Source organism: Muntiacus reevesi, chromosome 3 (genome assembly GCF_963930625.1).
Source record: "Muntiacus reevesi chromosome 3, mMunRee1.1, whole genome shotgun sequence".
NCBI classification, from domain to species: Eukaryota; Metazoa; Chordata; class Mammalia; order Artiodactyla; family Cervidae; genus Muntiacus; species Muntiacus reevesi.
The window spans coordinates 7,147,418-7,171,961 of NC_089251.1; the positions used below are offsets into that span (position 1 = coordinate 7,147,418).

Consider the following 24,544-nt stretch of genomic DNA (forward strand, 5'->3'; position numbering starts at 1 on the left):
ATGTTTGGGACAAATGCATTACAGAGTAAAAAATTAGGTTGTAGAACAGTATATAAACTGTGATTCCATTTCTAAAGAACTATTCTATTTCTACATTTGGAAGGGAATATATAAAAATGTTAACATAGGTTATCCTGTGTGGTGGGTTTACAGTTTTTTCTTTCTGTCAGAACTTTGACTTTTTAATCATTAATATATAATACAGTAAGTGAAAAACAGCAATAAACAGCAAATTATACTTGAAGTGTATGGGTCTGTGTTGTATCAGCTCCAAAGGAGTATTTTAGGAAAAAGACTGCAAGCTGGGCAGTGCAGACAATCTCATGAAAGCCAGACACTGACCTGCTGATTGCCTAGGGTGTGTAGCTCCAGTGAGGTCAGGACAAAAGAAAGGAGTCCATAGACACACATGCAGGCAGTACTGGTGGTACACTGTAACAAAGGAGTCAGGGGTAATTCTGAGTAACAACACTCTCCTCTATGTTCGGCGTAATCCCATCACATTAATGTAGTCTCTCTAAACAAATAAGAAGAGAACTTGAGGCATCACAATTTTCCTAATTTAGTCCCAAAATCAGGAAGACAAAGGGAGAAAGGAGAAAGCAGGAGCTATACACATTACAACACAGTCAAGAACATCAAAAGGGAACCCTTTTCAAAATGATCAAAGTTTTCATAGGGAAGAAAACCACCTCCAGCCTACAAAAACGATAAAGCTTCTATGTGTTGGTATGAATGAAGCAGCTGCCTCAAATGTCACTGAGATAAATCAACCAGTGCCAACAATTTGGCTAAGGCTTCATTATGTCAAAACAAGCTGACTAAACCATGCCACTCAAACTAAGCCCCAACACAAGACTCAAAAAGAATTTCTAATTCATCCCATTACAGTTGAATGAGTAAGCCCTCTCCAAAGATTTATCCAGTCACTGTGACCAAAGTTGTAACAGATACTTAGTGGCACAGCATAACACAATGGCAAAGGGTCAAAGTAGGTTCAAGATGGATCCACCAACTGCCAACTCATTGTTTCTGTGGGCAAACACCATCCCTTCTCAGTTTCAATTTCCTAACATGTAAAACAGGGTAATAATTCCCAATACACAGAAGTGTTCTGAGGATGAACTAAGACACTGTGCAGAAAATACTGAGAACAATGTCTACCACAGTAAAGGCTCTATAAAGGTTACAAAATTATCATCGTTATCCCCATCACTGACAGTCATTATTACTGTAATAATGAGTCATCAATGAGCATCCACCCTGCTCTCTGCCCACTTGCATGCTCACGTCATTTCCCCCACTGGCCAGTGAGCGGAGCAGTCGGGTCAAGTACTGAAAGACATTCAGTTGGATGGCTGTCCCCCCTATCTTCCGGACCACACTGCTTGTCTCTTCTGGATTCAGGGTGTGACGGAGGAGGGCCCATGCCAAAAGCACTGGGGCATGATGCGGAATGTCCCCAAAGGTCAACATCAAACGGTCCATATCCTAATGAAAAGAGGAAACAACATCCATGTCACTTAAAAGAAAGGGTCAAGAGTCTCACACAGGATCTTTCACCACGGTTAATAAGTCTTCCATCTATCTAGAGTGGCCCCTCTCTCCCATTAAAACATTTTACTCTCCCTAAGCCCCCAGCCACTTCATGAAAAAGACCCCTCAATTATTCTTCCCTTTACCCACAATTTTCTCTCTTGATTTTAAGTTGTGCCAAATTAAGATGATAAAATATATGTTCAAATGAAGACTCCTAGAAAATGTCTCTGATTCTTCCAGAACTTTCTCAGATCTCTCATTTTCTATCTTTCTGACTATCCTATCTCAATATTCTTCCCTGTTCCTCTTCTTTCACATGCTGCATAAACGCAGATAACATCCAAGGTTCTATCCTTGGGCCCCTTTTATCCTATCATCTCCTTGAGGAACTCTACTCATTCTCACAGATTGAACTATCACCTCTGTGAAATAATTAATAAATATCAGATTTATTCCAAATTCAATGAACTGCTTTTTTAAAAAAATCATGTATTTATCACATATTTGACCACGCTGGGACTTGGCTGCAGCACACAGGACCTTGAATCTTCATTGTGGCAAGTGGAATCTTTAGTTGCAGCATGTGGAGACTTTAGCTGATTCAGGTGCAGTTCCCTGACCAGGGAGTGAACCTGGGTCCCTTAGTCCTGGGTGCTTGGGAGTTTTAGTCACTGGACCACCAGGGAAGTCCTTTAATTAACTTAACAGTGTAGAATCACAAATTCTACAATAAGGAAATATGTGGCAATGCAGTTGAGTGGTTAAAAGCTTACTATTAACTATATAAACATTCTGAAAAAAGAAGAGGCTGTTTCAAGTTCACCTGACAAATAAGTCCATCCTGGGCAAACTGGTGCAGTTCTCGTCTGTCATCCAAAGCGCACTTATGCAAGGATTCAATATCCACGCCTTCCACCAGGATAAGGGCACCGAAGCATCTGGAGAGAAAACCAGTATCATGATGTCATACACACTACTCTGAGCCTCAGTAAAGAGTACGGTAAAATGTGAGACACTTCAGCATCAAAACATTGAGTTATTTACATTCTTTTTTCATATTCAAGACTTCTAAATTCAGTAGGTATTTTACACTTCCAGCACATCTCAATTTGACCAGACCTATTTTACTTTTTGGCTGTACCACATGGTTTGCAGAATGTTACTTGGCCAGCCAGGGATTGCACCCGGGTCTTCAGCAGTGTGAGTGTGGAATCCTAACCACTGGACCACAAGGGAATTCCCAAGACCAGTCTTATTTTATATTATTTTAGTTTTATCTTTAAATTTTATTTATTTTTGGCCACATTGTGCAGCACACAGGATCTTAGTTCCCTGACCAGGGATCAAACCTGTGCCCCCTGCAGTGGAAGCATAGAGTCCTAACCACTGCTCCACCAGGGAAGTCCACCAGCCATATTTTAAATGTTTGATAGTCTCATGTGGCTTCTGCCCACCAAAGCACAGATCCAGTACTAAATGTTTCTACAGCCAACAACCATATCTAGCCCAGATCAACTCACTGGTCAAATGTATATTTTTGTTCATAGAGGAAATAGGCTCAAAATGTGGATATATCCATTTCCATAAAATTTAAAAGGCTATATACACTATGACCTCAAAGAGGGCAGGGAACACACCTGTCCCATTTATCACTGTTTTCTTAGCACGTGCACAGTGTTTCATCTATAAGTTGTTCAACGGATTTTTCGCAGAATGAAAGGATGAACCCTTAGATTAAAAACAGTAAGAAATAGAATAGAATACGATACTTATTTTGAGAAAAGATATTCCTCTCAGTCCAAGTCTTTTCTCCCTGAATGACCTGGAACATGGTAGTACACTCATCTATTTCCCCAGCTACTAAGTGAAAACTGTATCTAGCCCCTCCCCTCACCCATTCACAAGAACACTCTAATATCGATGCTCTAAATACTGAGTAAGTTCTAAGACCTCAATTCATTCACACTTACCCAATCCGATCCACAAAAGGATCCATGGTCTCATCCACCAGGTGCCTGTTAGTCTGCCTACTACCAAATCCTTGCTCTTTAAACATCTTGGTTAACACCAATAGGTCACTAGGTGCCATCTCAAAGTATGCATAATACAGGAAAATAATTTCTAGCAGCATGGACTGCTCCCGAAGGCACTGAACAAACCAGCGAGACACCTGGCGCTCAGTCTGCAAAACCAATGAAGAAAAGTGGGAGAGAGATGAAGTCAGATTTTAAACACATTTGAATCCTTAAGTTATTTTTATTAGGTAATACATGTATAAAAATAAGATTAAAAAAAATCTTCTCCCTACAATTTCTGTTGCCCAGGTATCCAAATCTATCCCCAGAGGCAACCACTGTTGGAGGTATTTGTCTTTCCTTCCAGTAATACGCCATACACTTTCATTCACTCAGACTAGTGGCTGCTAGGGGCCAGGTGTCACAGACTAACTGCAAACTTCCTGGGTGGACAGAAATGTTCTGGATATTGATCATGAAGGTGGTTACTGCATATAACTATATACAACTGCCAAAACTCAAAATGAGTGAATTTTACTGAATGCAAATTATACCTGAATAAAGCTAGGAGATGCTACAGATTAGTCATTTCATCATCTAAGTGTGAATGCATTTATGTAATAAACTCAAAGTGAAACTACTAGGTCAAGAAATACGTGCTTTTCAATTTTTAGATATTATCACAATGTTTTCCATTAAAAAATACACGAATTCAAACAGTAAAATATAAGTGCCCATTATCCCAACCCTTGGATGTGAGTGTTTATATATGTTCATATCATTCGCCTGTTTTTTCTTCAGTTATGCTTACTGACTTATAGGCATCCTTTCTATTTTAAGAACCCTTTGTGCTATGAGTTTGTCTTTTGACTTTACTTACAGCACTATTTTTGGTGTTTTGCCTTGTAAAAGTTTTTGACTTGATGTTGCTGAGCTTATCTTTTAATAGCTTTTGAGTTTTACTTTTAAAAGTCTTCTCCACTCCCCAAAAATAAAACAAAATCACCTCCCATGTTTCTTCTAGTACATCTATGGTTGAATTTTTAAAATTTAAATCATTGATCAATCTCTGATTTTCCTCTGGTAGAAGAAATGAGAGAAAGAGATAGAGTCTATTTTTCTCCACATGGTCACCCAGTAGTTCCAACACTATTGACCTGAATAACTAATTAATTAGTAATTAATTCCCAATTAATTCGAAATGTCACCTTTACCATACACTAATTCCCTATCAGTATTTGGTCCATACTAGACGTTCTATTTACTATGTGCTAGTCTTCAGTCTATTTACTCATGTACCAATGCCATCTTTAAATTATTTTAGTCTTATTTATAATAAAATGAATCTTCCTTTCTAAATAATTTCCTGGCTACTGTTACTTATTTTATTTTTCAAATAAATTTTAGAACCATAGGTCTAGTTCCAAAATAAATGGCAAAGCAAATACTTAGTGCTTTTTCTAGAATCACACTAAATTTATAGGTTAAAATAAGGTCTGACACTCAGTGCTGAGTTTTCATTTTCAAGAGTGGCGCCATGTCTTTCCATTTGGTTGTTTGGTTACGATATTCCTTTTAGCATTTTATAGTTCTATTCGCTTAAATTCTGGATTGTCATAAGCTTATTCCTGAGAAATTTGTGCTTTTGTCCTGTAAGTGAGCCATTTTCTTCAATTAAATATTTTAAATAGTTACTGTCTATATTTTGGCTGAATTGTTTTAATAAACATGTACTGTTTTCAAAACATAAAAGATTATATTCTAATTTATAAATCTATAAAAGCAGATTGGTTTAAGATTTAGGATAAAGCAATCAGACTTAATGTCATACACTTAATAGATGAGGATAATAAAGAAGATGAAATCTTGGGTTGAGAGTTTCATTAACCATTAAGAGAATATTTCAAGTAAGGAAAAAAAATAAACTAATTAGATTGACAAAGTCAAGAGAAAAGTCCAAATTAAGTACCATAGTTAAAGTCAATGTTTTGATTCATATAACATGTTTAAACTTTTCTAAAGAGTGATAATCTATAAATGTTTTAAGTTAGAAAGTAAATAAATAATTTAACCTGGAGCTCTATAAGCCAAGATACACACTTCTCCAGAGTTACAGGAGGGCCCAATAACCACATACCATGAGGTTTCCATGTGTCTCCCAAGTTGGTGCTTCAGTTTTATAAAGCTCTTCAAACTGCTGTCTATATTTTGTAACTAGCTCCTTTTCCAATTTATCCACACAGTCGGCATATTCAACCTTAAAAAAATTCAAAACAGGGTAATTTGCATCTTAAGTAAAAGGTAAACATTCAAATGAACAGAAATATTAATAACTTATCAAAAAGGACCAAATTTTACAGGGTAGAGAGAACCAACAGGACTAAACAGGCTTACCCTATAGGGGTGTCTTTCATCTTGGAAGTAAGTGAGCAGGTGTAAGACACAACGAAGAATACAGGTTCTTTCTTCATAGTAATAATCTGCAATCTGGGAAGAACCCAAAGATTCAAAATCAGTTACTCACCTCTGCATAGAAGATACTCAATTTTAAATTTACTGACAAAGAAATCACTTAAAAATGTGAAAGAAGTTCCTGAAAAACTGCACATATAATTCCTTGAACTATATAAGTAATTACAGAAATGGAAACACAGTGTTAAGCCAAAAAAGCAAAAGATCTTCTTGAACTAGGATACAAGTAAAGTCGTACAAGATAAAAGGAATTATTTAATAATAAAAATAAGTTTTCTAGCATGATTTCTTAGTTCAGCATTCAAGTAACAAATAATGCTATAAACTGACAGACCAAATACATGAAAGCATATATAAAAATATCACTAGTGTATGTCCTAATTGCTTGCAATTGATGTACTCAGTTCTCATTCAACAGGAAACTACTTCAGAATTCATGGTCAAATTCTATGTTAAAATGAGACCCTATGCCCACTCTCACCATTTCTAGTCAACACAGGATTGAAAGTCCTAGCCATAGCCATCAGAGAAGAAAAAGAAAAGGTATCCAAATTGAAAAAGAAGAAGTAAAACTGTTATTATATGCATCTGACATGATCCTATATACAGAAAACCCTAAGGATTCCATACAAAAACTACTGGAACTGATAAATTCAGCAAGGTAGCAAGATACAAGACTAACATAAGAAATCGACTGCATTTCTTTACACTAACAATGAAATTATCAGGCAGGGAAAGTAAAAGAAAAAAACCCTTTTAAAACCATTAGATAATCAACAAGGATCTACTATATAGCACAGGGAACTCTACTCAATATTCTATAATAACCTATGTGGGAAAAGAACATGAAAAAGAATGGATATATATGTATTCATATAACTGAACAGCAAGGAGAGATAAGAAAGCCTTCCTCAGTGATTAGTGCAAAGAAATAGAGGAAAACAATAGAATGGAAAAGACGAGAGATCTCTTCAAGAAAATTAGAGATACCAAGGGAAAATTTCATGCAAAGATGGACTCAATAAAGGACAGAAATGGTATGGACCTAACAGAGGCAGAAGATATTAAGAAGAGGTGGCAAGAATACACAGAAGAACTGTACAAAAAAGATCTTCACAACTCACATAATCACTATGGTGTGATCACTCACCTAGAACCAGACATCCTGGAATGAGAAGTCAAGTGGGCCTTAGGAAGCATCTCTACAAACAAAGCTAGTGGAATGATGGAATTCCAGTTGAGCTATTTCAAATCCTGAAAGATGTTGCTGTGAAAGTTGTGTACTCAATATGTCAGCAAATTTGGAAAATCCAGCAGTGGCCACAGGACTGGAAAAGGTCAGTTTTCCTTCCAATCTCAAAGAAAGGCAATGTCAAAGAATGCTCGAACTACCACACAGTTGCACTCTTCTCACACGCTAGTAAAGTAATACTCAAAATTCTCCAAATCAGGCTTTAAGAGTACATGAACCATGAACCTCCAGATATTCAAGTTGGTTTTAGAAAAGGCAGAGGAACCAGAGATCAAATTGCCAACATCCGCTGGATCATCGAAAAAGCAAGAGAGTTCCAGAAAAACATCTATTTCTGCTTTATTGACTATGCCAAAGCCTTTGACTATGTGGATCACAACACACTGTGGAAAATTCTGAAAGAGATGGGAATACCAGGCCACCTGATCTGCCTATTGAGAAATCTGTATGCAGGTCAGGAAGCAACAGTTAGAACTGGACATGGAACAACAGACTGGTTCCAAATAGGAAAAGGAGTACGTCAAGGCTGTATGTTGTCACGCTGCTTATTTAACTTATATGCAGAGTACATCATGAGAAATGTAGGGCTGGATGAAGCACAAGCTGGAATCAAGATTGCTGGGAGAAATATCAATAACCTCAGATATGCAGAGGACACCACCCTTATGGAAGAAAGCAAAGAATAACTAAAGAGCCTCTTGATCAAAGTGTAAGAGGAGAGTGAAAAATTGGCTTAAAGCTCAACATTCAGAAAACTAAGATCACGGCATCTGGTCCCATCACTTTATGGCAAATAGATGGGGATACAGTGGAAACAGTGGCAGACTTTATTTTTTGGGGCTCCAACATCATTGCAGATGGTGACGGCAGCCATGAAATTAAAAGACACTTGTTCCTTGGAAGAAAAGCAATGACCAACCTAGACAGCATATTAAAAAGCAGAGACATTACTTTGCCAACAAAGGTCCGTCCAGTCAAAGCCATGGTTTTTCCAGTAGTCGTGTATGGATGTGAGAGTTGGTCTATAAAGAAAGCTGAGCGTTGAAGAATTGATGCTTTTGAACTGTGGTGTTGGAGAAGACTCTTGAGAGTCCCTTGGACTGCAAGGAGATCCAACCAGTCCATCCTAAAAGAAATCAGTCCTGAATATTCAATGGAAGGACTAATGCCAAAGCTGAAACTTCAATACTCTGGCCACTTGATGGGAAGAACTGACTCACTGAAAAAGACCCTGAGGCTGGGAAAGATTGATGGTGGGAGGAGAAGGGGATGACAGAGGATGAGACGGTTGGATGGCATCAGTGACTCGGTGGACATGAGTTTGAGTAAACTCTGGGAGTTGGTGATGGATAGGGAGGCCTGGTGTGCTGCAGCCCACGGGGTCACAGAGTCGGATATGACTGAGCGACTGAACTGATAACTGAATCACTGTGCTGTACACCTGAAACTAACACAGTATTGTAAATCAACTACACTTCTATGTAAAATTTTCTAAAAAATTAATAAAAAAATCACACGAAAAAATAAAATACTTAGGAACATACCTTACCAAAGAGGTGAAAAACTTATAAGCTGAGAACTATAAAATATGAAACACTGATAAAGGAAATTGAAGATGATTCAAAGAAATGGAAAGAAATTCCATGCTCTTGGACTGGCAGAGTTAATATTGTTAAAATGGATTCTTTACTGTCTAAGCGACCAGGGAAGCCCATTAAAACAGCACTACTACCCCAAAACAACCTACAGATTTAATGCAATCCCTAAGAAATTACCCATGACGTTTCTCATAGAAGTAAAACAAATAATACGAAAATGTATATGGAACCATAAAAGACCCAGAATTGCCAAAGCAATCTTGAGGAAAAGAACAAAACTGGAGGCATAACGTTCCCAAGTTTCAGACAATACTGCAAAGCTACAGTAACCAAATAGTGTGGGATCAGGACAAAAATTGACATACGATCAATGGAACAGAATAGGGAGCCCAGAAATAAACCCACACACCTATAGTCAATCTTCAAAAACGGAGGCAAGAATATACAACGAAGAAAACATAAGCCTCTTCAGCAAGTGGTGTTGGGAAAGCTGAACAGCCACACGTAAATCAAGTTAGAAGTTACGATACTTCCTCATACCACACACAAAGATACACTCAAAATGCCGTAAAGATTTAAATATAAAACATGATACCATAACAACTCCTAGAACAGAAAGGCAAAACAATCTCTGATATAAATCGTAGCAATGTTTTCAACACTTAGATCAGTCTCCAAAGGCAACAGAATAAATGAAAGCAAAAATAAACAAATAGGACCTAAGCAAAGTCACAAGCTTTTGCACAGCAAAGAAAATCATAAACAAAATGAAAAGACAACTTTGGAGGTTGGAGGAGATAAATTAAAAAATTCAAATTAGTCCTACTGCATTTAGACCTAGAGAAAAAATATCCATGGACCAGTTCCCATCCTCAGTGGCTGAACAATCTGTTATGGAAAAAGGCTTCAGTTGGGTCCAGCGGAAAGCCTCTCGTTTCACAAATGAATTAATGAGCTTCTTCATTACGACATCAATGTTTACTCAACAAGAAGTCAAAGCCAGCAGTGCTCAGGAGAACTCAAGAGAACTTCTTGACGAAGCTGTTGCCCAATTTTACATCAAAGAATGGAAATGGTGACTAGCACTGACCTTCAGAATTAAGGCCTGGCTCTGCCTCTCATCTTGCAGCACCGTCTGAAGGAAGAAAGAGCAGTCAAAGAGCCATCTTATAAGGAAAATCAATTAACAAAGAAAAACGAAAACATCTTCACCATATCCTTCAAGATTAAAACTGCTCATTCATCTCTGGATATGTTTTTTACCTAAGTATATCCAAGTCTATGCTTAAATCCCCACCGCCCTCCTTCTCTGGCCTCAGTTTTCTCATATGAAAAACCAGGGGCTGGAAAGCCTAGATGTTGTCTCAGGTTCTTTTCAGCTCAGACACCCTGTGATTCTATGATTAACACATTAATCTTTGGCCTTTCAACCCCTCCACATCTGAGGATGGATTCCAACTTAAGCATATATCTTTTAAAGTTTACAAGGTCTTTTCTGAGAATGGCTGTATCTAATCACCCATCTCTGCTGCAGAGAACTGGTACCAAAACTATATGAAGTGTCTAAAATCAACATGGAAAAGGATAAATGCAGGAGAAGGGAGCTGGACATAACTACAAACCTTTAGTGAGTCCCGAGTACCTCTGTAATCCTCCTGAAGGTAACACTGGAGTAACTGCACACTCTGTTCTTCATCAAGACCCTACAACAGAAGCCATAAGGGAGGAACAGACACCTCGGGTCAGAAACCACACAGAGCATGCAAAACCTAAAATTCTGTCCTCTAGAATGAACACAGAACTTGAATAAACAAAAATTCTTTTAAAAGATTTCATAAACGTAATGATTTTAACTCAATAGGAGAAAAAAGGAGCAGCCACTGATGTGCAATTCACATGCCAATTAAATTTACATGTCAGAAACAACTGTGCTTATTCACCAAGCTCATTAACATAGCAGGAGGCATGATCTGGGTTTCCAAAATTAAAAGGAAGCAGCTATGTATTTAAATACAATCTAGTCAACTTGAAGAACACCACAAGCATGCTGAAGATGACTCTATGATGTGCAATAAACAGGGACAGGCAACTTGACTTGTGGCTTTAGCAAGAAGAGTTGCTGTCTGGGCATTTTTGAAATATAATATGCTCTATTTAACCCTAAAACTGAATTAAACAGAATTTTCACTAACAATCACTAACAATAAAACCATGCATATCCACCTTGCAGGTAATAAACTGAAGCCAGTGCTAATTTTTACTCACCAAAAACTTGCTGATTCTTAAACCCAGTTCCTTCAGTGGTGAAGCTACATCTTTACTGGCTTTCACTTTTTCAGCTGAACTTGGACTATGAAAAGAACAGTGAATCATTTTTTCATTCTCAATGACTCTCTAGGGGTTTTAAAGAAAAATACTTAACCTTTCTCTGCTCTTTAGGTGCCTATAAAACACACACACATACACACAAGCTCATCTCTACAGACTTTATAACACAAAACTATGTCTAAGTAATAAATACAGTATATGTCTGTTACAAACTATAGTTATAATAATATTATTTGTAGTTATACTTAGTGACATTAATTATTTTGATCCTTAGATCTATCCTGGAACCCAAACATTACTATCCCCATTTTGCCAAATGGAATTACCAACACTTAGGAAGAACTTACCAAAAATCTCACAACTAATAAAGTTGACGTGAAATTTAAAACCAGGTCTGTTAGCATACATACATATATTACCCTAGCTATGTCCACTGGGAAGGCCTAGCAGCGAACACAGTCAGCACCCAGATCTTTATTTCTAACATCATTCTCTAATAAAAGGTATTAGGACTCCTTGGAGAAATAGCTGAGCCTAGAGCTGGAGTGGGGGAAATACTAGATAAGCCTGGAGCATATTGTAATGCCAAAAAGTAAGAAAATACTCAGAAAACAAAAGGATGGGAACATATCAAAAATCTGAAAGGGTGCCCCATGGCCAAAGTTGGAACAGGTATAAACAGAGTATGAAATAAACAAGTCCATGATGATCTAAATAAATGAGAGTGAATAAATATATACACATAAACAAATGGCGGAGAAGGGAACAATCTTCCTTACAGAAGAAGTTCAGTAATACACATATATGCTACTCCTTTTAGGAGGTAGTTTAATTCCACTACACCCCGACACTGAAAGTTGATTATACCAAGTGACTCACTTCTGATAAATAGAGGAGGGAAAGAGAAAAATGACTTTACAGAGGAGACATCTGGCAAATGCTACCTTACCCAAGTGAGCAAGGTTAACATCACCAGTGACTTCATGTGGGTAACATGTATCCTCTGCCATGATATGATAAAAATGAGACTTCAACACTGTGTATTCTTTCCAAAAACCCACCATCTCAATCTAATAATAGTAATAATAATAAATCACACAGTTCTAAACTGAAGGCATTCTACTACAAAATACTTGACCAGTCTTCCTCAAAACTATTTGAAGTCATGAAAATCAAGGCAAGATTGATACACTGTCACAGCTAACAGCAAAGGGGACATGACAATTAAATATAATGTGATTCCCTGGTCTGAATCCTGGAATAGAAAGAGGACATTAAAAAAAGTCTTTAATGGCTAAAAATCTGTGTTAAATTCAAATTAACCCTGCAGTTTAAAAGGAAAAATAAAGTCTGTCCGACTTTAAACCTCATGTTACTACAAAGGGAACTTTTATCTTTAAAAAAAGAAACTCATAACACAAATGCCCATTTTGTGAACTGAAGCATATTGTTGCTGGATTTGTTTTTTTAAAAGAGACTCTCACATTTCACAGAAAATCCACAACACAAAGGCTATTATAAAGTTAAATGACAAGTTCTGAAAGAGGCAACACAGAATGATGATTAAAAACACAGACACTGGAGTGAGACTGCCAGGTTCGAATCCTGGTTCTACCACTTACTAGCTGTGTGACCTTGGGTAAGTTACTTAACCTCTTTGTGTCTCAGTTGCCCCATCTGTAAAATGGAAACAATAATAATAAAAATACCTAAACGAAAAAAAAAAAAAACCTAAATGTGATAATATAGTGCTTATCTTCTTTTAAGTTCATCTATCCTAGATACATAGTAAAGTATTTATGGATTAAAAAAACATGATATCTAGGAAATATTTCAAGGTAACTATGGCGGAAGGGAAAAAAGAAAGTTCTCCACTAACATAAGAGAATGAAGATGGAAGGTGAAGATGTAGTAAAATCAACAGGTGTCCAGAAATAGAAGGGAAGTAAGGGCAGTTTGGCAACTATGAGGCATAACAGAATGAGACCTGGACTAGGAATTAAGAGAGTCTGGTCCTATAAGGTTTATTCTCTTTTCAACCACTTTATAATTTATTATTCTTTTCCACTGCCCAGCAAAAAAAAAAATAAAAAATCTATATATTCAAACAAAGAATAAAAATACTACCTATCTCATAAGGCTGTTAAGGGATTAAATAACTTACCGTAGGTCTAGTGCTTAGAGCAGTAATTGGTACACAATAAATAAAACATAAGTGTCAGCTGCTATTCTCATTGCTCACTGCTATATCCTAGCATTTGGTGCTGACAGTTTCTCACACAAACATGATGGACTGAAATAAACATTAGGAGTATTAATTGGGTATTTAATAAAGCCTCCTTCCCAATACTAGGGTTATACAATAGATTCGACAATACTGTATTTCTAGAAGGATTTTCCTTTTCTTCAAAAGACAGAAAAAAATGTGCCGTACTCTTTTTCCCTGGTTAACCAAATTATGTTCTCTCTGGTCTAACTAACCTAGTAATATCATAAAATCCTACATGAGGTATATTATCATATGTGAAACAGATCGCCAGTCCAGGTTTAATGCATTAGACAGGGTGCTCAGGGCTGGTGCACTGGGATGACCCTGAAGGATGGGATGGGGAGGGAGGTGGGAGGGGGATTCAGGATGGGGAACACATGTACACCCATGGCTGATTCATGTCAACATATCGCAAAAACCACTACAATACTGTAAAGTAATTAGCCTCCAATTAAAATAAAAAATAAAATAAAATCCTACGTGAGGATGGTTTCATCTATCCCAGGTTCCTCAAGGAAATTACTCAAATGAGACCCACAGAATAGCCATACCTGGGAGGTTTGTAGTAAGAAAGTCCTTCTAACAGCCGCTGCCAGTGTTTATTCAGCTCTGCCTCAATCTGATTCTGGGCAAAAAAGAAGGAAATTACATCAATGCTATTTTAATCATATTCTATGGTCACACTGAAGATAACATATTCCTTTGAGTCTTTTTAACGTGCATCTTTCCCCATAGCTAAATAATTTTGAATACAGAATTCTGTAGCCTGCTTTTCTTTATTTAACATTCTAACATAATGATTTAATGTTATTATGAAAATCTTGATGAACATCCTTTCTAGTGGTTGCATAATATTTTATCAAGTGACTAGATCATAATTCATTTACCATTCTTCTATTATTAGATATACTTAAGCTGGCTGTAATTCTTTATTCATATGAATAATACTATGGTAAAGAGCTTGTGCCCAAAATTCCTTCAGTACTTCTTTCTTTCAGATATATTCTTAGAAGTGGAATTATCAGAAGAGGGCATACAAAAAAATGTTAAAACTCTAAAAAAGATGTAACATTTATTATGTTAATTATAATCACAACACTAGTAATAACCGAATGTCATCTTAGCACTTTAGGGCTTCCCGTGTAGCTCAGCTGGTAAAGAATCCGCCTGCAACATGGGAGACCTGGGTTCGATCCCTGGGTTGGGAAGATCCCCTGGAGAAGGGAAAGGCTACCCACTCAGTACTCTGGCCTAGAGAATTCCAGGGACTCTATAGTCCATGGAGTCACAAAGAGTCGGACACAACTGAGCAACTTTCACTTTCATTTTAACACTATCTTTACAGAGTCAGAAATGGGGGATGAACATGAAGAATTGTTCTTTATTGATTATATACTTGGAAATGCCCTAAAAACCTCAGCCTCTGTGACATAAGCAGCTAGCTAAGTGGAAAAGGACGAAAAGGCAAGTCGGTATGAGATGGAGGAGAGATCTGAGAATCTTTCCTAGCCTGCAGTGGTAAAATGGTTTTTGTACCCCTACCCTCAGCAGCCAATCAAGTAGCACTGGTATCTTTTTAGAAAAGGAATCACTAAGATACAAAGAAAAGTAGAGACTTGGAAAACTTCAGCAGCTAGGCTACAAGACAACACTGCATTTCAGTAGAGAGAATTGGGGAATGCATAAAGCTTCTTTTAGAAATAAAATGGGAATTAATTTTAGGAATAAAAAAAATGTGTTTACTTCCTATTTCAAAGAGAAGGAGAAAAATATTTTTCGGGAATAAAAGCTACACAAAGAACCACAGAATCCATCCAAGAACATACCACTTACCAGTTCTCTCAGAGCTGACCTTCCTAGCAGAATTGTCCACAGTTCTCTACTGCTCCTAAAAAATGATAGAAAGCAGAGGTAAGTTTTTTTGTTTGGGAAAAAAAAAAAGTGTATTTTAGAATTAATGAAACATAATAATTAACAAAATACAGTACATCTTCTATGCTAAGATGCTGCTTCAATTTAGTATTTCTGTCTCCTCCCTTTTCATTAAAATGTAGTGACTAATAAGGAACAAGAATCTAGAAAAAGACTAATCTATTTCAGGACTCCCATCACCTCCAGAAATACATGACTTTCTCAATCTAGCAAAGTCTAACAGTCATTACAAATGGCACTACGTTCACTCACTCCTTAATGAATTCCCACTAGGTGGTATCTGCAGTGCGAAATACAGAAGTCAAATAAAAACACAGGAGAGGTGGGGCCAGGTCTTGGTGTCAAATGGTGGCCTCCAGCACAGCTCACCCCAATGAGTACTCCCTGGCACCTCTGCCACCAGTGTCCCTGACCCCACAGTGAGTCACAGTTGCCCCCCACCCTGCCCACCTCCCCAGAAAAACCCTCCATGACCATCAACTCGTCACTCAACAACTAGCATATGAAGATTTCTGGAGAAACATGTTATCTCTGGGAAATATGGATACTGAGATGAGAAAAAAAGTGAGTCCTTTAATAAAAGTACATCACAGCAAGAGGAAACAAGAAGAATGAAGGAACACAGTGAACTGTGCACGTATCTCCCAGAACAGCCTCTGTCTTCTCTTTAGCCAAGGAGCCATAGTAGCAAATTCCACTTCCTACATCATATTTTCATATATCCTTTGCTCAGATTCACCAAGTATTATTTATTATTTTCTTTCTCCCTCTTTGTATCTGTATAATTATATATAATACAAAAATGCATATATTTGTATACATGTAGACGTACACACGTTTTCCCAAAACTATACAAAATTGTATTAGAGACATATTCCTTTATCTCAAAACATTTCAGTGTGTTTCTCCTAAAAGCAAGAACAACATCTTACACAGTACAACTATCAAAACCAAGAAATTAGAACTTTCCTGGTAGTATAGTGAATAAGAGTCCACCTGCCAGAGGAAGGAGCCTGGCAAGCTACACGCCACGGGGCCGCAAAGAGTCGGACACAACCGAGCGACAAAGCACAGCACAGCAAAAGCAACGCAAGGGGCACGGGTTCAATCCCTGGTCTAGGAAGACTCCACCTGCTGTGGAGCAGCTAAGGCTGCTGAAGCCTGCACACCTAGAGTCTATGCTCTCCAACAAGAGCAGCCACCGAAGCCCACACACCGCAACAATGAGTTGCCCCCAGTCGCCACAAGCAGAGGAAGCCCAAGTGCAGCAAAGAAGACTCAGCGCAGCCAATAAATATACAGTCCCTGCTCCCATCCAGTGAGCTCTTCAAATATACTCCCAAGTATGTGCTAACCCCATTTCCTTCCCTCAGTCACGACTTCAGAATTTCAGGAAAACTTGCTTTATATTTTTTTTTAATCTAGAATTAAATTTCAAAATGCAGCCATTAAGAAATTATCTCAAGAAATGATTATAAAAAGCATAGGGGAAAAAAAAAGCATATGGATTATATTTGGGGATATTCTAAATAAGCCCTAGAATAGTTACCTGAAACAATTAACACTGCTTGGAAAGCCTATCTTCAGAGAGAAGATGAAAAGGTCCTAGTAAAATATATTAGACAGTTAACAAAAAGAATGCAAGTTATATTAACTATGAGGATAAATTGAAAAATCTTTTCCTCATTAAGACAAAACACAAAACACTAGCCCTATCTATTTAAAAATGGTCTTTCAGGATTTTCCCATCAAAAGAGGATTAAATTAGACATCTAAAAATCATAAATCTCTCTCCTAAGGGTTAATGCTACTAAGAAAACAACTTCGATTCTGCTGAATCAATAATCACCAACTCCCACAAGTGCACTGTGGAATCACTATAAATCATTTTTCTGTTAACAAGAAAGCATTCACTATTTTAAAGTTAGGAGATTAGAGCCAGTTCATGAAACAAGTATGTCCCTTTGTACTGATAAACTATATTAAAAGGCATGACTAAATCAAGCCCTAAGAAATTAAAGACAGAAGCAAGCTCACTGTTTAAAGAAATGTATAGTAAATTTTTAAAGAATGCCTTTTGTAAAGTCGATAAGCATCTAACCTATTTGTTTGGTAAATCTGACTTAGCAAAAAATAAAGGGAGGGCTTTATTTAAAATGCCATATACTAAGCAACTTTACTTAACTCACTTCTTTATCATTGGAGAAGGAAATGGCAACCCGCTCCAGTGTTCTTGCCTGGAGAATCCCAGAGACAAAGGAGCCTGGTTGGATATGACTGAAGTGACTAAGCAGCAGCAGCACACTACTTTCACTTTACCAAGGATAGCTGCTGGTTTGCACCAAAAATATCAGGTATCTGTTATATAATAAATAGCTAATAATGGGGCTAACAGTATCCCATAATTAATGGAAAGAAATTTATTATTAACTGAAGGCTCTGGTATGCCTGAGCTAAATTACTCTTTCTGGACCATACATCTTCCAATTTCAGAGGCGTGGGCACCACTGAGGTCTAATTTATCGGCATTTGTTTTCAGAACTTTTGATCTCTAGCTAACTAGGTAGCAGTGATTCCCAAGAGACTCAGAATACCACTACCTGTACTCAAGGACCACCTGCCAGGATCCAGAATTCTTTGTTTACTCAAATTCAAGCTGTGGTTGTTACACCAAAATCCACACAGTTCAAACAAACAAAAAATTTCCCAAAAGAGTGTTTCTCAGAATGAAGTTGGTCCCCAGGTCAAACAGCCAAATCAGCTGAAAACAATACAGTAACACTGCAGAACCCTGATCGTTCCCAGAACCACACTTTCTCAGGTTAGGCTTGGGAAATCTACATTTTAAAATCAATTCCTAACTTACTACTGCTGGAGGGCATCAGCTTGTCTCAGAGCAGCAGGTCAGTATAGACTTTTTTGCCTTTTGTCTGACATATTGGCTTTTTTGGGAGGTGGAGAGGGGAGAAAAAGATTCTGCTACAAAACAAGACTGAAGTAATGCAGTAACTTTTATACTTACTAATTAAAAGAAAAAAATAGCTATTTCTTTAGAAATAAAGATTCTCATCTGCAAAACCAAGTCATAGCATGGTCTTTTTGTTATAAGGTGTCAAAAGTAATGTTTATTGAAAATGAGTTGGATATTTAGCCAACATTTACTGAGCAGTTACGTGGGGCACTGTGCTAAGTCTTTAATGCTTTGTCTTACTGAATATTTCAACTGACCTATGAGGCAAATACTATTATTATCCATAGTATCTCATCAGGAAACTAAGACTTCAGAGTGGTTAAGTAACTTCTTTAAGGCCACAAAGCTAATATTTAATGGAACCAGGGCTTGAACCTAGGCTTGCAAGATTCCAAAGTTTAATCATTATAAGACAGGGCCTCAAGTTGCACCCAGGAATTCACTCTGCAAGCAGGCAAAGACTGAGGTGAAGTTTTCTGTCCTACAGTGGTATGCCACACTCTAATACCGAGACTGGCATACAGCAGAGGCCACCGCAATGAGAAGTCTGAGCACCACAACAAAGAGTAGCCCCTGCTCACCACAACTGAAAAAAAAAAGCCCACACAAAAGCAATGAAGACCAGCAGAGCAAAAACTAACAAATCAATTAAAAAAAAAACAAACAAAACTACGAGTCCCTTTTAGACCTGCAAACTAACTGGAACAGAAAAACTAGAAAAAACAAATATTACATGCAGAAGTGCCAAGAGGTGGCAGAACAAAAGAGAAAACAATAGCTTATCAGGAAGGGAATCATCCTGGAAATGAGTGTTACCGGCTCCTCAATTCCTACACATTTATGATCTAGGAATAACGGAAGCCAAATAAATCTAAGACCTTCACGACACTCATAAACTTAAGTGTTAGGAATGATAAAGGATGGTAAACATAACAACACAATCAGCAAACAAGTAGAAAGTACCAAAGGGCAAGACCCTAACAATTAGACACTACAAGGAATATAACCACATAGGACAGAAAAGAGTCAGAGAAGACAGTGATCACTAGGAGCTAATCCAGGGATTGAAGAAAGACTTCACCTCAAACAGACCAGGAGGTTTGAGTAGGTGATTCTCAAGACTCAACAGACAAGATTGGAATTGTGATGTTCAATTCAGGCCTCAGGGTAACATCTACAAATACTTTCAAGAAATGAAATAAGTGCTACAGTGTCTGTCATTTATTTGCACAATAAGTAAATAAATTTAAGTACAAACTAAGGCACAGAAATTAAACAATTTGCCTCAAAAGTCAGAGTAAAAAATTTATTGACTTGCAGCCCAATGTTCTACCAGACAACATGGAACTCCACTTCGATAAAAGCTGGAGTTAGTGGAAACAGGAAATAATCAGTAGAGATATCCACGTGGTTGGAAACCTTTGGATGAAAGCAACCAAGAGATTAGAAATACCAGGGAAGTAAAATTCCTTTCATTAAAGAAGCTGCCTTGCCGTGCAGGAGCTAAACTTTACCCAAGATCCACAAGGACTTTAAGATAAGCCTGAGAAAAGGAGAGCACAGTGACCACAATGCTGCCCGACATAAGAGCTGACATGATACAAGGGCAGGAGGAAGAAACAATCCGGTTCTCACAAAGTTCAGAAGCAGTTCAATGGAAACTCCAAAGATGAAAATCTCACTCAAGCAGAGAGGTAAAAGAAGTGACAAGTGGAATAAATATTTACTTAAGAGTCTATTACTGCTCTTCTGGGTGTTGAGGCTACAGCAGTGAAGAGGACAAAAAGGTGGGGAAACGTTGCTGGTACAAGGGGAAAAAAAAAAGTGGCAGGGGAGGTTGAGCGGGACGGGTGGAAGGGAGAATGAACACTTTGAAGCTGCCAGTGAGAGATGGAAGTGCGGCGATCCGGCTAAAGCTTCCGAGTGGGACTCTCCAGTTAGGAGTTGGGTTTGTGAGTCATCTGTAAATTACAAGGTGCCTCCCCAGAGTTGTGGGAATTCAAGGAGATAACGCGGAGAACCAGAAACCGCGTCGCCAGGGTTTGGCGCTAGTACGCTAGTGAGAACTGTCTTTTTAATATTCTCTCTTCCTGTCCTTTAAAGACCAGTAACAGCGCCCAGGATGCCGACTAAAGGAATCAATGCAAGAAAAAACGACTAAACGGATGAATGAAAGAGCGGCGAAAAGAGGTCAGAAACCTCAAGGAGGTGGTTCCGCGACTCCTGAAACAGACCTCCTGGCGGGAGCACATGGGGGAACCGGGGGAGAGCCCGCCGGGCACTGGAGGCTGCGGCGGAGACCGGGTGGGGGCTCCCCCCGGGCAACCGCGAAGCGCCCCGTCGCGCCTCGAGGGAGCGTCACACCGGACAGGAAGCGCGGTGACGGGGGGAGGGGGGCGCCGAGGGACGCGCCGCCGGGAGAGGGAAGGGAAGAAGGGCCGGGTGAGGAAACCGGAGGCCGGCGCCTAGGGAAGTGGGGAGGCACCGGCCCCCCTTTCACAGAAGTCGCCTCATATCCCCGCGCGCGGGGACCGTTTGGCCGTAACCGCCTCCCGTCCCGGCGCCCGTACACCTAGCCGGCCTTCGCCCTGCCACTGCCGCCACATCTCGCCCTCAACTCCCGCCCCGGCTTGCGCTTGGCTTGAACCCCGCGCCTCAGTCATCCCCGCCGACTCGGCCCGCTCCGCACCTCACACACGGACCGCCGGCGGCAGCCGCCATCTTCGCGCGCGCGCGCGCCCCAGCCCCGCCCCCAGACGCCACGCCCACGTGACAGCGCGCTTCCAGGGCGTGGACCGGGTTTTCGTCACGTGACTGCGGGGGCGGAGCCAACATGGCGATGCCGGGAGAGGTGAGGAACTCCGGGAAGCCGCGGCCGAAGCTGTGAGGGAGGTGGCGGAGGGAAGACGTCCACGCCGTGAGTGGGAGGCGGTGGAGGATAGCCTGACGCCAACTCCCAGGCGGCACAGAGTGGCCTACAGTGGAGCTTCCCTTCTGGAGGGAGCTGGACAACGGAGAAAGAAGGTGCTGGCAAGGCGAAGCTACCGCTGTCTGCCGGGCGGGGATTAAAGGGCCAGAGTCCAAGGCATCCCTAGTCACCCCGGTTTTCCGTGGGTCCAGAGTCTAGAGACATGACCCGAGGGTGCGCTCCCCCGACCCCTGGGTCCGGGGCTCCGCTGAGTGGGTCCGTGCTAGCAGAGGCGGCGGTGGTGTTCGTAGTGGTGCTGAGCATCCACGCAGCTGTGTGGGATCGATACTCGTGGTGCGCCGTGGCCCTCGCGGTGCAGGCCTTCTATGTTCAGTACAAATGGGACCGGCTCCTACAGCAGGGAAGCGCGGTCTTCCAGTTCCGAATGTCCGCGAACAGTGGCCTACTGCCCGCTTCGGTGGTCATGCCTTTGCTAGGATTGGTTATGAAGGAGCGCTGCCAGGCTGCGGGGAACCCATATTTCGAGCGGTTTGGAATTGTGGTGGCGGCCACGGGCATGGCAGTGGCCCTCTTCTCCTCAGTATTGGCCCTGGGCATCACTCGCCCGGTGCCCACCAACACGTGCGTCATCTCGGGCTTGGCTGGAGGCGTCATCATTTACATCATGAAGCACTCGCTGAGTGTTGGCGAGGTGATCGAGGTCCTGGAGGCCCTGCTGATCTTCGTGTACCTCAACATGATCCTGCTGTACCTGCTGCCTCGCTGCTTCACCCCTGGAGAGGCGCTGCTGGTCCTGGGTGGCATCAGCTTCATGCTCAACCAGCTCATCAAGCGCTCTCTCACTGTGGTGGAAAGCCAGGGGGACCCCTTGGACTTCTTCCTGCTCGTGGTGGTGGTAGGCATGGTGCTCATGGGCATCTTCTTCAGCACCCTCTTTGTTTTCATGGACTCGGGCACCTGGGCCTCTTCCATCTTCTTCCACCTCATGACCTGTGTCCTGGGCCTCGGCGTGGTCCTGCCCTGGCTGCACCGCCTCATCCGCAGGAACCCCCTGCTGTGGCTTTTTCAATTCCTCTTCCAGACAGAGACCCGAGTCTACCTCCTAGCTTATTGGTGTCTGCTGGCCACCATGGCCTGCCTGGTGGTTCTGTACCAGAATGCCAAGCGGTCATCTTCCGAGTCCAAGAAGCACCAGGCCCCCACCATCACTCGAAAGTATTTCCACTTCATTGTGGTAGCCACCTACATCCCAGGTATCATCTTGGACCGACCCCTGCTCTACGTGGCTGCTACCGTGTGTCTGGCTGTCTTCATCTTCCTGGAGTATGTGCGCTACTTCCGCATCAAGCCCCTGGGCCATACCCTGCGAAGCCTTCTGTCCCTCTTCCTGGATGAACGAGACAGTGGGCCGCTCATCCTGACCCACATCTACCTGCTCCTAGGCATGTCTCTTCCCATCTGGTTAGTCCCCAGGCCCTGCACACAGAAGGGTAGCTTAGGAGGAGCCAGGGCCCTGGTGCCCTATGCAGGCGTCCTGGCCGTTGGTGTGGGTGACACTGTGGCCTCCATATTTGGCAGCACCATGGGGGAGATTCGCTGGCCTGGAACCAAAAAGACTTTTGAGGGAACCATGACATCTATATTTGCCCAGATTATTTCTGTAGCTCTGATCTTAATCTTTGACAGTGGAGTGGACCTGAACTACAGTTATGCTTGGATTTTGGGATCTATCAGCACTGTATCCCTCCTGGAAGCCTACACTACACAGATAGACAATCTCCTTTTGCCTCTGTACCTCCTGATATTGCTGATGGCCTAGCTGCTGTGCATTAATGATGGAGGCAGCAGGGACATGAGGAGGACCAACAGTCCCCAGAGCAGCCAGCCACTTGAGTTTGAAGAGCCAAGATGAGGAGAAGCAAATTTAATTTTTCAACTGATTCAGATTTAAAATAAAAATCAAAGCACTCCTGGTTTTAGTTTTGCTGATATTTAAAAACGCAAAGAGACTTAAAGTCTAGTCCAACAGCTCAGAGAGCTTGAGAGTGCTATAGGGCCCCTGCCTTACAATCCTTGAGGGGCCAGAGTAGACTCTGGATATAGTAGGGCAGAGGGGTTAACACTTCGGGTTCTGGTGTCAACTCATGCAGTCAGAATACTTGGTTGAATCACTTCTTAACTGTGTGAGTCACTTAAACCCTCTGCGTCTCAGTGGTCCTATCTGCATGCAAGATGGGAATAATAGACCCTGCACCTCATGGGGTGAGGGTCTGGTGAAGTGATGTGGATGAGGTGTCCAGCCCAGGGCCTGCACATAAGTGCACAAGGGCCGCATCAGTGAGGGACAGTGTCTTTGTTACCCAAGACCAGTCATTAGTTCAGCAAAAAGCCAAGCAAACCAAAGGGTTATATGGGTTGTACTTGGAAAGTAGAATGACCCTCCTTCTCTGGCTTCAATCAGAGGAGAGTCCAAGAGGAAAACAGCCAAGTGCATGTGGTTTCTCCCATTTGGCCTAGGAAGAGCTGAGGGGGAGAGAGGGCATCTGTTTCTTGCATCCCTGGAAGGGCTGGAGGAAGAGGATACCGTCCTGGACTGACTCCCTGTTTCAGCCAACCCCACCCTGCCTCAAGGCCTCTGCTGCCCGGCTGAGTGGTTCTGATGATGGACAGGCTGGACAGCACAGGATCCTTGTCCAAGTCCCTCCTGAGACTTCTTTGCCCTCCTGTCACATCCACACCTGTGTGGGTCTCTTCTCTGAACAAGGAATTAGAGCCAAGGGAACTGGTAAAGCTTACGGAGTGCTCAGACTCGCTCTGCTGGGGAAGCCAGGGGTAGGCATGCTCCAGCCTCGCTCTCTGAGGGCAGAGTCCAAGCTGCATGGTTCTCCACTGTATCCCCCGGTGCCCACACAGCCTGGCAGGTGGATGGAACTCAGCAGACCTTCGTTGAGTGGATGAACATTTCCCATCAGTGAGAAGATAGCACAGGAGGTTTCTCAAAGGTTCTGCCCACTTCTCACCAGCCTAACAGGGAGGGGCCTAGCAGGAAGAGGTGAGAACTCTGCCCCACCAAGGCTGGAAGCCAACAGCCTGGCGCTGGAAGCTTGTGCTTCTGCCTGGGCGTCACCAACAGGCCCTTTCTCTCAGAGGAGGGTATTGAGACATTCCTTCTGGCCTCAAAGAAGCATTAACGAACCCATTTGCTCAGCCTGCTGCTACTGCTTGGCTGAAGGAGGCAG

General features: G+C 41.1%; 2 protein-coding genes across 3 annotated transcripts in view; one reads left to right on the forward strand and one right to left on the reverse strand.

Annotated features, from left to right (window-relative positions):
* The window catches only part of NUP188 (nucleoporin 188), a 42,259-nt gene extending 20,915 nt beyond the window's left edge, over nt 1–21,344 (reverse strand). Inside the window, exons 1-12 of one of the 2 annotated variants that reach the window (XM_065928289.1) lie at nt 21,066–21,344; nt 15,307–15,361; nt 14,025–14,098; nt 11,142–11,226; nt 10,499–10,579; nt 9,967–10,011; nt 5,949–6,041; nt 5,692–5,811; nt 3,510–3,721; nt 2,363–2,477; nt 1,291–1,491; nt 343–432 (exon numbers count right to left, since the gene is read on the reverse strand). In XM_065928289.1, the coding sequence (XP_065784361.1) occupies nt 343–432; nt 1,291–1,491; nt 2,363–2,477; nt 3,510–3,721; nt 5,692–5,811; nt 5,949–6,041; nt 9,967–10,011; nt 10,499–10,579; nt 11,142–11,226; nt 14,025–14,098; nt 15,307–15,361; nt 21,066–21,211 (1,317 nt within the window). In that variant the 5' untranslated portion in view covers nt 21,212–21,344. The remainder of the gene's footprint in view (nt 1–342; nt 433–1,290; nt 1,492–2,362; nt 2,478–3,509; nt 3,722–5,691; nt 5,812–5,948; nt 6,042–9,966; nt 10,012–10,498; nt 10,580–11,141; nt 11,227–14,024; nt 14,099–15,306; nt 15,362–21,065) is intronic. The other variant, XM_065928290.1, reaches the window with a different exon arrangement.
* On the forward strand, nt 21,204–23,281 carry DOLK (dolichol kinase). Its single transcript, XM_065928295.1, has one exon. It carries the CDS (start codon nt 21,508–21,510, stop codon nt 23,122–23,124), a length of 1,617 nt encoding a protein of 538 aa, XP_065784367.1. The 5' UTR covers nt 21,204–21,507; the 3' UTR covers nt 23,125–23,281.
* Nucleotides 23,282–24,544: the final 1,263 nt, after the last annotated feature.

Coding starts and splice junctions, on each gene's coding strand:
- DOLK (XM_065928295.1), top strand. CDS start 21,508: ATGACCCGAGGGTGCGCTCCCCCGACCCCTGGGTCCGGGGCTCCGCTG.